The 12,670-nt window shown below is 40.7% G+C and overlaps 1 protein-coding gene across 1 annotated transcript; it reads right to left on the bottom strand.

The window, feature by feature from the left end:
• Positions 1 to 2,829: 2,829 nt before the first annotated feature.
• On the bottom strand, positions 2,830 to 11,102 carry LOC109475209 (neuronal acetylcholine receptor subunit alpha-9-like). The gene is made up of 13 exons (XM_019775797.1): positions 11,081 to 11,102; positions 9,921 to 10,037; positions 9,165 to 9,411; positions 8,714 to 8,865; positions 7,823 to 8,044; positions 6,962 to 7,150; positions 6,379 to 6,494; positions 5,819 to 5,863; positions 5,581 to 5,690; positions 4,848 to 5,035; positions 4,279 to 4,623; positions 3,970 to 4,102; positions 2,830 to 3,226 (listed from the first exon to the last, which is right to left on the bottom strand). The coding sequence occupies exons 1-13, from the start codon at positions 11,100 to 11,102 to the stop codon at positions 2,830 to 2,832; spliced, it is 2,283 nt and encodes a 760-aa protein (XP_019631356.1).
• Between the last annotated feature and the right edge of the window lie 1,568 nt (positions 11,103 to 12,670).

Below are 12,670 nucleotides of genomic sequence, written 5' to 3'. Positions count from 1 at the left end.
ATAGTAAAACCTCCTCGCGGAAGGATATCTCCTTCCCCGGAGGTAATAAACTACAACATAAGAAGAAAATACACATGTTACAACTGGTCTGGTATAAGTACCTTTACACGTCAAGCTAGGTCCAAATTCAGACAATCGATAATATAAAAAATCTCTAAAAAAAGTATCTTCACACATCAAGCTAGGTCCAAATTCAGACCATCGTCAATATTTAAGAACTCTCTGGTATAAGTATCTTCACACATCACGCTAGGTCCAAATTTAGACCATCGTCAATATGTAAGAACTCTCTGATATAAGTAACTTCACACGTCAAGCTAGGTCCAAATTTAGACCATCGTCAATATTTAAGAACTCTCTGGTATAAGTAACTTTACACATCAAGCTAGGTCCAAATTCAGACCATCGTCAATATTTAAGAACTCTCTGGTATAAGTACCTTCACACATCAAGGTAGGTCCAAATTTAGACCATCGTCAATATTTAAGAACTCTCTGGTATAAGTAACTTTACACATCAAGGTAGGTCCAAATTCAGACCATCGTCAATAAATTAGAACACTTTGATATAAGTACCTTCACACATCAAGCTAGGTCCAAATTCATACCATCGTCAATATTTAAGAACTCTTTGATATAAGTAACTTTACACGTCAAGCTAGGTCCAAATTCAGACCATCGTCAATATTTAAGAACTACCTGGTATAAGTACCTTCACACATCAAGCTAGGTCAAAATTCAGACCATCGTCAATATTTAAGAACTCTTTGATATAAGTAACTTTACACGTCAAGCTAGGTCCAAATTTAGACCATCGTTAATATTTAAGAACTCTCTGGTATAAGTACCTTCACACATCAAGCTAGGTCCAAATTCAGACCATCGTCAATATTTAAGAACTCTTTGATAAAAGTAACTTTACACATCACACTAGGTCCAAATTCAGACCATCGTCAATATTTAAGAACTCTCTGGTATAAGTACCTTCACACATCACGCTAGGTCCAAATTCAGACCATCGTCAATATTTAAGAACTCTTTGATATAAGTAACTTTACACATCACACTAGGTCCAAATTTAGACCATCGTCAATATTTAAGAACTCTCTGGTATAAGTACCTTCACACGTCACGCTAGGTCCAAATTCGTACCATCGTCAATATTAAAGAACTCTATGATATAAGTATCCTCACACATCACGCTAGGTCCAAATTCAGACCATCGTCAATATTTAAGAACTCTCTGGTATAAGTACCTTCACACGTCACGCTAGGTCCAAATTCGTACCATCGTCAATATTAAAGAACTCTATGATATAAGTATCCTCACACATCACGCTAGGTCCAAATTCAGACCATCGTCAATATTTAAGAACTCTCTGATATAAGTACCTTCACACATCAGGCTAGGTCCAAATTCAGACCATCGTCAATATTTAAGAACTCTCTGATGTAAGTACCTTCACACATCAGTCTAGGTCCAAATTCAGACCATTGTCAATATTTAAGAACTATATGATATAAGTACCTTCACACATCAAGCTAGGTCCAAATTCAGACCATCGTCAATATTTAAGAACTACCTGGTATAAGTACCTTCACACATCAAGCTAGGTCCAAATTCAGACCATCGTCAATATTTAAGAACTCTCTGATATAAGTACCTTCACACATCACCCTAGGTCCAAATTCAGACCATCGTCAATATTAAAGAACTCTCTGATATAAGTACCTTCACACATCACCCTAGGTCCAAATTTAGACCATCGTCAATATTTAAGAACTCTCTGATATAAGTACATTTACACATATCACTAGGTCCAAATTTAGACCATCGTCAATATTTAAGAACTCTATGGTATAAGTACCTTCACACATCAAGCTAGGTCCAAATTCAGACCATCGTCAATATTTAAGAACTCTCTGATTATAAGTACATTTTACACATTAAGCTAGGTCCAAATTCAGACCATCGTCAATATTTAAGAACTCTCTGATATAAGTACCTTCACACATCAAGCTAGGTCAAAATTTAGACCATCGTCAATATTTAAGATCTCTCTGATTATAAGTACATTTTACACATTAAGCTAGGTCCAAATTCAGACCATCGTCAATATTTAAGAACTCTCTGGTATAAGTACCTTCACACATCAAGCTAGGTCCAAAGTCAGACCATCGTCAATATTTAAGAACTCTCTGATATAAGTACCTTCCTACATCAAGCTAGGTCCAAATTCAGACCATCGTCAATATTTAAGAACTCTCTGGTATAAGTACCTTCACACATCAAGCTAGGTCCAAATTCAGACCATCGTCAATATTTAAGAACTCTTTGATATAAGGATCTTCACACATCAAGCTAGGTCCAAATTCAGACCATCGTCAATATTTAAGAACTCTCCGATATAAGTACCTTCACACATCACGCAAGGTCCAAATTCAGACCATCGTCATTATTTAAGAACTCTTTGATATAAGTACCTTTACACCATCGTCAATGTTTAGTAGCTCAAGTTATTTTGTATGTTCCTATAACTAGCATAAAAACTGGTACAGATCGGTTGGGTTTGTTTACACTATCGGCCCCGTGGCGTGGTTTCCTGCTTTCTATAATATATTTGAGTGCATTTTAATATATTGTAATTGCAGTCTTCATAGTAGTTTATTGTACATAGCAATGTGAGAGAACATTGTTGTAAATAAACTCACGTAATTCCGGGAAGGCACATCCGTGCCCCTTTCTGCCAAAATGTGTTTGAACTTGTGAGAAACAATAAAGAGACATCCATAATGCTGCGTCTTATTGAAACTATCCCAACCTAGATATTTACTTCCCCAGATACATGGTCGCGGGCACTGCCGCTGAGATGCAGATGACATACAGGACAAGACACAGCCTGTCCAGGACTTTGGCCAGCAGGGTGTAGTCGGACACATCCTTCTCCTCCTCGTTATCCTTTGCTTTAAAGAGCTCGTCAAGCCCCTGTGCCTGGTTGGTGCCTGCCATGGTGCGCTTCTTCACACTTGAGGGACTCTCACACAGGGTCTCGGTCATGTCCGGTGCGAATGGGTGGTTCTTTGTTCCGCAGATGTCGGTCGAGTCTTCTCCGGAGACCGCCTTCGTGTCTTCGATGGCCATCTCTATAACGGTGTGGCTGGTCACGTCAGTCTCTTCGTCGTCGCTTGGACCCTTCCTCTTCGTGAGGTCTCCCAACAGCAGCATCCTAAACAAAACATCAACGGGATAGTAACATGGCAATTAAGATAGTAGAACCTCTTACATACGACAATGTCCTATATCCTACTAGTATGAATAGAATAAATAGGTCATTAAGCAATCAATATTTTCCTACAAATAACTTGCTTCATAATCAAGATTCATTTAAGATTGAATAATTAAGGTTTTATTGGTTCTTCCCAATTTAAAATTGAATCGTTAACCGATTTACAAAGCATTGATATATACTAAAATACAGCCATACATTCTAAAATATGTTATACAGGAGCAAGATTAAAGGACCCATAAAATATACTGGATAAAGATAATATAATTTCCCTGGACAATCACTGTTAATAATTGAAACACTGTGCTAATAAGGCAGCAGTCACGGATTCAGTCCAGAGTTATTGGGCAGCTGACACATAAACGTAATGGGTGAGTTCTTATATCTGTTGGTTCGTGTTCTCGGCCAGTCTAGCATGGTGTTTGCCACCTCCTAGTCGAATATTTGGCTAGAACAGGTAAAGCATACACAGATTAATCTTCAACCTGATCTTTTAGTAAGACAGTATCAATTTTGCCGGAATGTGAATGTTAATCTTTCTTTTGCGATCCATTTCTATAAAACAATCCAAAATGGGCTATGTGCGACATAGAACCCTACCCCGATTCGACCGCAGAAATGGACCCCATGCTTGATGCATGTTCTTATTCTTTCTAATAACCTACGTTACGATGAGCACATACCTTGCCATGTAGCGGAGAAAGAAAGTCTTCGCGGACGGAGACAGACTTTCCTCCATGTCGTGGATGGTGATGATGCCCATCGTGAAGAAGAGGAAAACTCCCATCAGGGCCATGTACACGACGATCAGCGTGGCTGGAACGACACCCGTTGTTAACAGTTACAGTTGTCACACAATAAGAAATTTTATGACAACAAAGAAATTGCCAACGATTGAATGTATACCCACGTGAACAATTTGTTTATCGATATTTGAAAACAAAATCATATAAGAAGACAAGATGGCTTGAGCTATCATCACATATACTGACCGAAAAACGGCAGCGCTCCCTTGACAGGAAGAACGTCCGTGACGAACACGAGAGACACGACCATGGAGAGTTGAATGGTCACTCCGAACGAGATCCGGTCTCCCCTGTCCAGTGGCATGACGAAGGTGATGACCATCAGTACTACCAGGATGACGCAGGGCCCGATAGTGGTGGCGATGTGGAACGAGGGAATCCTCTCCAGCTGAACTGCGAAGCACGCTTCCCTGTTGCCGTTCGCGAACAGCCTGTCCTTCCGATACCATTCACCCTCCTGAATAGCGGGAGGGGAGGCATCGCAGGTAAGGCTGCTGGAATAGTCTTCTGTAGAGTTCCCGTGTCCACATTCTGTGTTAAACATATCAAAGTATTAGCAATGGTTTTTCAAAAGGTTATACATAGTTAGAAATTCCCACTTTCAATCACCATGGGTCATGGATTCTGTGGCTTATACTGAAATAAATTTAGATAGATAGATAGATATCATAGGAGAGTATTGTTACATGCAGAACATCCCTTGTTAAACTAATTCGTACATTAATATGCTTTCATAAATGTTTGTAGAGGCTTACGGATGGACTGGCCGATTGCTGCGGTAGCGGAGAAACAGATGTGACATTCCATGGTGTCAACAGGGAAGTAGAAGGGGTCCGCATCACACATGGTGGTGGTCAGGGTTTCTACCCTCCAGGTTATCACGCCATTGTTGCTGACCTGGACTGGTATGCCTTTTTCCAGGCCGGTGTACGAAGGATCGGCGCTAGAAATTAAACAACAAAAATGTTCATCAGACCGAATCTATGGCAACGTTTTTAAGACAAACATTGTTTCTTTATACAATGTATACTATCATCTTCATCAAACTTCAGTGTTTACTAAAGAAGGCTAGGCTATCATTTTCCGCTGTCCACTTTTGTTTGTAATTGTTCGCATAGCCGATGGCCTACCTCCCTGAAGAAAAATTACACCAGTTTTAAAAGAAATCAAAGCTGCGTTAAAGGTAACTGACAGGTAACTCACACCGGTAAGGTTCAAATGTTGTTCTTGTCAGTATATTTATTACCATTTTTATACGAATATACCAAAAGCTTTAAAGACACCCGGCATACACTGGATCACAATTAACGCTTACCTACATGAATCTACCAACCAGCTGTCAAAATTACTCCCTATCCTGTAGCAAACGTTACCAGGAAACATCCAAACGTACAAGCACGCCACCCGAAACTATACTCCCGTAACCGGAATTAAAGAACAAACTTGATTTTAGGTAATATTAACTGAATTGGTTAAGAGACGACGTACTTTCTCTTGAGGCTAAGTGCTGGGGTCCAGACACTGCTACCTGGAACACTGAATACGTCGATACCATCGTAGTACTTTGGATCCCATTCCAGACGACTGTCCTGCCACGTCTGGAAAAATGACAATTTTATCAGAGAAATGCATTAAAAATGGAAAATTTCTCGCACTCGTGGAAAAAAAGTAGCATTTTTCCGAAAGCTCAAAGCTGTCATAAGGTCTTATAACAGTTCCAACTTACAAACTGGAAGATCAGAGACGCAATCAGCTGTTCTTTCTTTTCATCCTGAAAAACATTAGAAGTTAGACCTAGAGCACAAACGTAAATTCAGCAACATTTTTTTTACATTTGTATGTTATTTTAACGAACAAAAAGAAACTCCAGATGTGTAACAGAAACTATTGTATATCTTGAATTGTTCGCCATGGTGTATTATTATAACCGTGATGATCTGTTACCGTTGAAATCATAAGTATACGTTTCTTTTGCATTAGCAACTGCACTAAAGAAGTGCGCATTTGAAAACTCGAGCAGTGTCCGCCTTGACACGCCATTTAGACATTCTGCGTCTAACAGGAGCTACTTGATTGCTGTAATTAGCCAAGGACGTTTACAGCTCGTTTGATTCACAAATCAGATAATTTACTTATTTATATACAAGTTACATTTGTCTTCAGACTTAGTTAACGGCGAGATATGTTGGTCTGGATGCTATGTTTACTTTGTATTGCTCAAAATACTGAGAAAACCTCATTTTGTGACACCAAATGACACATTTCATTCAATCTGAAGTTTCTTACCAAGTCTACGATCTGTTCCACAGAGCCAGTGAAACCGATGAGGACGTTTCCTTCAGGCGTCAGGTTCGGACTGTACACATCCAGCAGCTCTTTCTCCAGTCTACCCCTCATATTCACTAAGGAAGGGAGAAAGTATATGTTAAATGTCAACAAGGCAATCGATATCAACAAGAGATATCTTGATCTATTGTCACATTATTTTGTTCTTAATCATGTTTCAAAAAGAAAGAAATATTGGAAATAAAAGAGCCTCCGGAACATTACACCACCTCCTTTAAAGTATCTCGTTAGATCTACCTAATTTGTACTATAAAAAACATTGTTTATGCGAATCTTTAAGCTAAATGTGTAAGGAGCGTTTACTGACTTATACCATTACGCATACTTTAGGTAAAGCTTAAAGATAGAATTTTGTTTGGTACTGCATCAGTCTTCGCTGTTCCTGACTGTTTTTTTCCGCATTAGATTAGTGTGTTGGGCTTTCTGTCGTGAAGATTTTTTATCTAGATGCAAAAAAAAATGATAATATGTGCATCTGTGTAACGCGCACACCTAGTCACATCAATGACTCTACCACAGTTACCTGAACAAATGGGTTTGACATATTCCCATCTGCCATTTCCGATGCACCTGACTTCGTTGGTATACCCAGACTTAATGGAGTACCCTTCGTTACAGGTGAAGGCGACCCTTTCTCCCACAAAGTAGAACCTCTTGCCAGGGCTTCTCCTGCCGTAGTTTGGAGGACCCAGGTCCAGGCAGCCGTCTGCGTCTGGGTGTAAAAATTATAATGTACGATTATGTTAGGAATATACAAAAATTAATGCATTGAGAGCAAATATCCGGCCGGCGTGAGAATGAGTGTCGAAATGACATCAATTAAGACAGATATAAAACTACACATAAAGCCCTAAACTACTTGTAGTATTGGCAAGAAAAAAAACACAACGATTCCAGCCACTCATATATTGTGCTAACCACGGTTGAAAGAAATAAATGAGCTCTATGACCTATCTCAGGGTCAGAATAATGTCTCTTGTCTTGACTGATTCCATTCAGACTTGCCTGATCCCGTTTAGTTTATCAATGTGACAATCGTACAAGATTGCTTTAAATTTTATTTAAATATTATAGTTCTATTTGGTTGATTATGAATTGCTTTTGATTTTATATATATATATTTAATGTACGTTGTATTAATTTCATTTAAGTTGTTTGCAATTTGTGAATTGATATTACTATTGTTTTTCTCTGCACAGTGCCCGAATTGTGCTTTAATTATTATATGGTTTCCTTTGATTTCTTCTGCTTACTTTTGAGTTGACCTAATTGTATTTATTTGTATTGTATAGTAGGAGACTCAATGGAGAATAGTGTGAATTTGCAACAAAACACTAAATGAGATCCTAACAAAACAAACAAACAAACAAACAAGACAACTTACTGCACGGAATGAGGTCACATTCCTCCTGGCTACCTTCTTCCGTTATGCAAAATGGCCGCTCGAGTCCAGTAGGGTTACGGCAGTAGTTGTGGACGAGGTTAGCCCAGGGGTACTCGGTTGTGTAGAAACCGCCTTGCGCAGCGGTCCACTCTACGCAGGCAGCCCCGGATAAAGTGGTACTTCCTGTACCACGGTAGTTCATGCCACTACCATAGTAGCAAACTGGGGAAGAGAAATTGCCAAGTACCTGATCATGTAAGTGTACAGTATGGTGCATTCCCGAAAAGCTGTCATCAGAGGTATAGTACATCTCAGAGTGCTGATACCCAATGATGATGATGATGATGAGTGCTGATACCCAATGAAGTGAAGTGAACGACGAAGAGATAACTGTGGATCTCAGTACGAAAGTCAACTACAGCGTAACTACGGGTCATACGTGCCAGATAACTTGTGTCGCCCCGGTCTCTGAGCTCAAAGACCTACCCTGAACAGAGACGGGGGGCGACACAAGTTATCTGGCATGTATGACCCGCTACTACGGTCACGTCTCTCTGACGTCACGCTCCAAGAGTAGACGGGTTCATTCCGTGAACAAGGTTGATGGAGTCAAACGAAAATGTGGGGTAAGTCCCAATTCTATATCTAGTGTTGGAAGTTAAAGTTTAGTCTTTATTTCATAATGATTTGTACCAACACAGATGAACTTTCTTGCTATGTACTATCTGTTTAAAATAACTTGCTACATTTGCCAACCAGATGACATTGTTTTCGGATAATATTACCCATGTTCATACTTGCAAACTGAATACCCAGGGAAATGGAAGAGGTAAAACGTAAGTGACATGATTTTTTTCAGTGGAGAGTATTGGATGTAAACTTCTCTGTTACCTTCATTGTTCTTTATTTCTGGCTCAGGGTTCCAGCATCCATGTTGTGGAGGAGGGAATACGTCACATTGTGGCAGCAGGTTCCTGATCCTGTCATCAGCCGTGTTGAGGACCTCCTTACACCACGAGCGACACGGTAGCAGCTGTGTACCCCTAAAAAACATATTCAGTACATTCCGTAATTATAACGATCGTGGGGCTTGGTCTTTACAACATGAGAGATACAGATTGAGTCCTTATCGACTTAAACTCCGATCAGAATGCTGTTAATGTGTTAGGATGGTTTCCTTTTTACAAATTCATAATTCCAAATCCATCCATTTATCTTAGGTGACTAAATCAAAGTTAAAACGTTAGGGCTGTTTTTAAGCAAATATCCTACCAGTAAATCCATACAAATGATGCATTTCCTACGATTTCAGTGAGTATGCAAGACCATGTGTTTTACTCACGTGCAAATGCCATTTCCAGGCAATGGGCACATATTTTGATCGGAGACATTGCATCTCGGGTAGAGGATCGTTGATACAAACTGTCCGAACTCGGGGTGGACTCCCTCTGGGTTGCCGTACGAACTGTTAATGTTGAGCAGCTCGGCCACCGAGGAATTTTGTATCTCCTCGAATGTCGTCTGCCCCAGCTGGTTCGGTAACATCGCAAGTCTGCTATTGTTGGAGTTTCCGGGAATTGTCAGGCATTCTGGAAATTAGATGGACATTTTAATTAGTCTTTCAAACACCACTGAAAATCAATTCTTTAAGCACTCAAAGTATGCGTACAGGCTCCCTTTCTTCATTCGCCATTACTTTTATGCATGCTTTAAAGTGTGTTTAAGCGATGACATGCGTTTTAAGTCAATACAGAATGACCCTCTCCGTGTAAAAAAAGGACCTCCTGCAAACAAGGAAATGGACTCACCCTTTCACAACCTCATTGCAACGTAATTATGTAGAAGAATACAATATAAATTTTACGAGAAAATGTACGTATTACTGCACGAAAAGGGGGATTTACTGATGGTAGTAATTACCAGTCGAGTGATGTTTTTTTTTGTAAACAGATCTAGGCGTAACAGCGATAGACTTGAATATCATTTACTACGATTGCGGGATTTGGTACTATTAAAAATAATACCGATTTTGTTGGCACTAACTACCATCGGGGAATCCAAATGTCCGTGCAGTGTGTAGTAAGTGAGACCATCTTACCACATCTTTCCTCATCACTCCCGTCTGTACAGTCTACCCTGCCGTCACACCACTTCCACGCCAGGAGGCAGGCATCCCCGTCTTTGCATTGCAGATACCCCAGGGGGCAGTCGATTGCTGTGTGGTAAAAACATGTCAATTTCAGAAATTTAATTATTCTCGATCGCAAGAAAAAAAGTGTAGTATGGTACTGGCCCTCGAATACGTATTCTCTTCCAATGACCCCAACTTGAATACAAATTCTGACCCAATAAAACATGCGTTATGTTTCGAAGGTGACCCCACTTTGAACACGTAAAATGATCAGAAGGACATGCACACAATACATTAGTTTACAAAAACTTAGAATAGTTACATAATATATGAAAATAGTGTTAACGGACCGCTTTCACTTGGTGTATACGGCGTCATAATCCATGGTCGGTTTCTATAACCACATACACGGCGGTCAAATTTGGGCGAAATATTCCAACCTTTTTTCGAACCGAATCCTGTCCGATAGGACACTATTCGAACCGAACGTTCGTTCGATCCGGGGTCACCAGCGGTCATTTACAGTCAACTCCCAACAACCCGCTACTTCAAACCTCTTTTACATGGGTTCAGCATAACAGTAAAAAATCCGCTTTTTCAGAAATATTCACCGATTTCGAGACAGTACATCTAATGTGCCATTTTAGGGTGAATTTCGTAACATGTAACAATGAAACTGCCGTCATTGTGGGTGACCTTGACCATAATCCTTGTTAATGTGGATTTGAATAATCTCATCCACTTACTCACGCGGCCTGACATTCATGCAAACATGGCATTTCAATCGCAATAAAAACAAGACAAAAATCTCGATCCGTGTCGGACGTTTCAGAGATGACAGCATTCCACCCAAAGCTGCCATCTGCGGCGCCATCAAAAGTCGCAAGAGGTGGGCACAAAATTATTTTGAGGTCTAATCAAGACCCACCCACAAAGCATGACGATACATCAAAGACTTCTTCAGTTATGCTTTTCACAGGAGAACATACGAACGAACACACACACACACACACACACACACGCACACACACACACACACACACACACACACACACACACACACACACACACGCACGTCTACTAAAACATCAACTTTCTTGGCGAAGAAAATGAAAAGTAGAATTTACCCGTCTTGATGTATATGACCATGCGGTTGGCTCTTCCAACTTTGTCCCCTGAAAAATATAAAACCAGCTTGAATAACAAGAGTTATAAATGGTTCAAGGTTATAGAGAAAACCACTAAAAAGTGCTAACAAAAGGCCAGAATTTTTATGACCGTGTGACAGTTGGAGTGACAAGTTGAACCTGGTCTTATCTTAGAACAGGTAGCTTCATAGGTAACTAAGATCCACACACACACACACACACACACACACACACACACACATACACAAACACACACACGCACGCACATATACATACACGCAAACGAATACATACAAAACACATTCACACACGCGCACAGGCTACGCACACATGCACACACAAACACACGTGGGTCATTTATAAGAAAGCAAAATAGTAGATTTCAAAATCATTCATTCGACAAATGTTGACAACAACAACCGAAAATTCCTGAAGAGTACTAGTTCACTTTTTGCGTTAAAACAAAGCTTCAACGCAAAAAAAGAGACCCTGAAATGTATCACTTACGGTCATCCCAGGCTACGTATGTATTTTCCCGGGAAAACAGAATGTAGGGAAACTGGTCCGAAGTTGTCTGCTCATATGGGCAACCTCCAACCTCGGAGATTATCAGCCAACCAGCGTCCTCGGGACAGCTGCCGTAGTTCCGATTGATGAAAAACGTTCTGCATAAACAACAAGAAACTAGAATTTTAGACTCCAAATAGTAAATAGTAAATTAAGTTTTTTTTTTTCATTGCAGCGTTTGTTTCATTCACATTTCATTGTTAAGTTAAAACCCATGTCCTGCGGAGCACAACAATTGTTGTTCTTCACATACAGTACCATCTATATAACACCCTGTATAGCTACGGTTTGGGGGAATATTTCGTGCAACGCATGACACCACAGCAAAACGCAACGAATGCGGAAGTAACTACGCCACTGCAGGGCAAAAAAATTGGGTCACTATTTGTCATGCTCGGCTATTGGACCGGAAGGTATGACGTCATCACCCACAATGCAATGCCAGCATGACGTCATTCTATCCGGTCAGGCCCGGTTCCACCGGCCACGTCTGGCCTACGCTCAGCCCCCCACCCCACCCCAGCAAAACCCGTCGAGGCGAGGCACCGCGGATTCCGGCGGGACTGTTCGTGCGGGGAGACCGTGGCGACCGCGGCGTTGAGACGGTAGATCGCCGTGCTGTGGCAGAGCAGGTTTGGGTGCCGTAGGAGAGCTACAGGCGAAGTTTAGACACAGTTTTTGTTGGCTGTGTTTTGTTTTATAACTCGTTCGGATAATATTGTCCTTGGATGTATGTTTCAAAGGAGCAGGAAGGAAGGATGCCTACGAAACGAGTCTGGCCATGGAGAGGTTTGTTTCTTTGCAGGATAGAATCCGTTGCCATCCTTCGCAGGGGAAAGCTAGAAACGTTTTCTGTCAGCGGGGACGGAACATTTAGACCAGGAACTAATCCAGTGTTATGTAATTTTTAGTTTTGCCTTCGATTCAACAGTTTTCAGGTACGGGCGAGGCGACCAGCCCAGAGATGCAAGATGGCTGCCCCTCTCGCCCTCATGAAAGAGG

The sequence above is a fragment of the Branchiostoma belcheri genome, unplaced genomic scaffold (genome assembly GCF_001625305.1).
Source record: "Branchiostoma belcheri isolate BF01 breed outbred unplaced genomic scaffold, Haploidv18h27 scaffold103, whole genome shotgun sequence".
Lineage (NCBI taxonomy): Eukaryota > Metazoa > Chordata > Leptocardii > Amphioxiformes > Branchiostomatidae > Branchiostoma > Branchiostoma belcheri.
This window is presented reverse-complemented; position numbering and strand designations above follow the sequence as displayed.

What these genes read in the sequence shown, in the direction of transcription:
- LOC109475209 (XM_019775797.1), bottom strand. Translation starts at nt 11,102, where the DNA reads ATGGTCATATACATCAAGACGG. An exon ending in GGTCATATACATCAAGACGG is followed by an intron (nt 10,038 to 11,080) that starts GTAAATTCTACT and finishes TTTACCACACAG; the next exon opens with CAATCGACTGCCCCCTGGGG. An exon ending in GAGTGATGAGGAAAGATGTG is followed by an intron (nt 9,412 to 9,920) that starts GTAAGATGGTCT and finishes TCTAATTTCCAG; the next exon opens with AATGCCTGACAATTCCCGGA.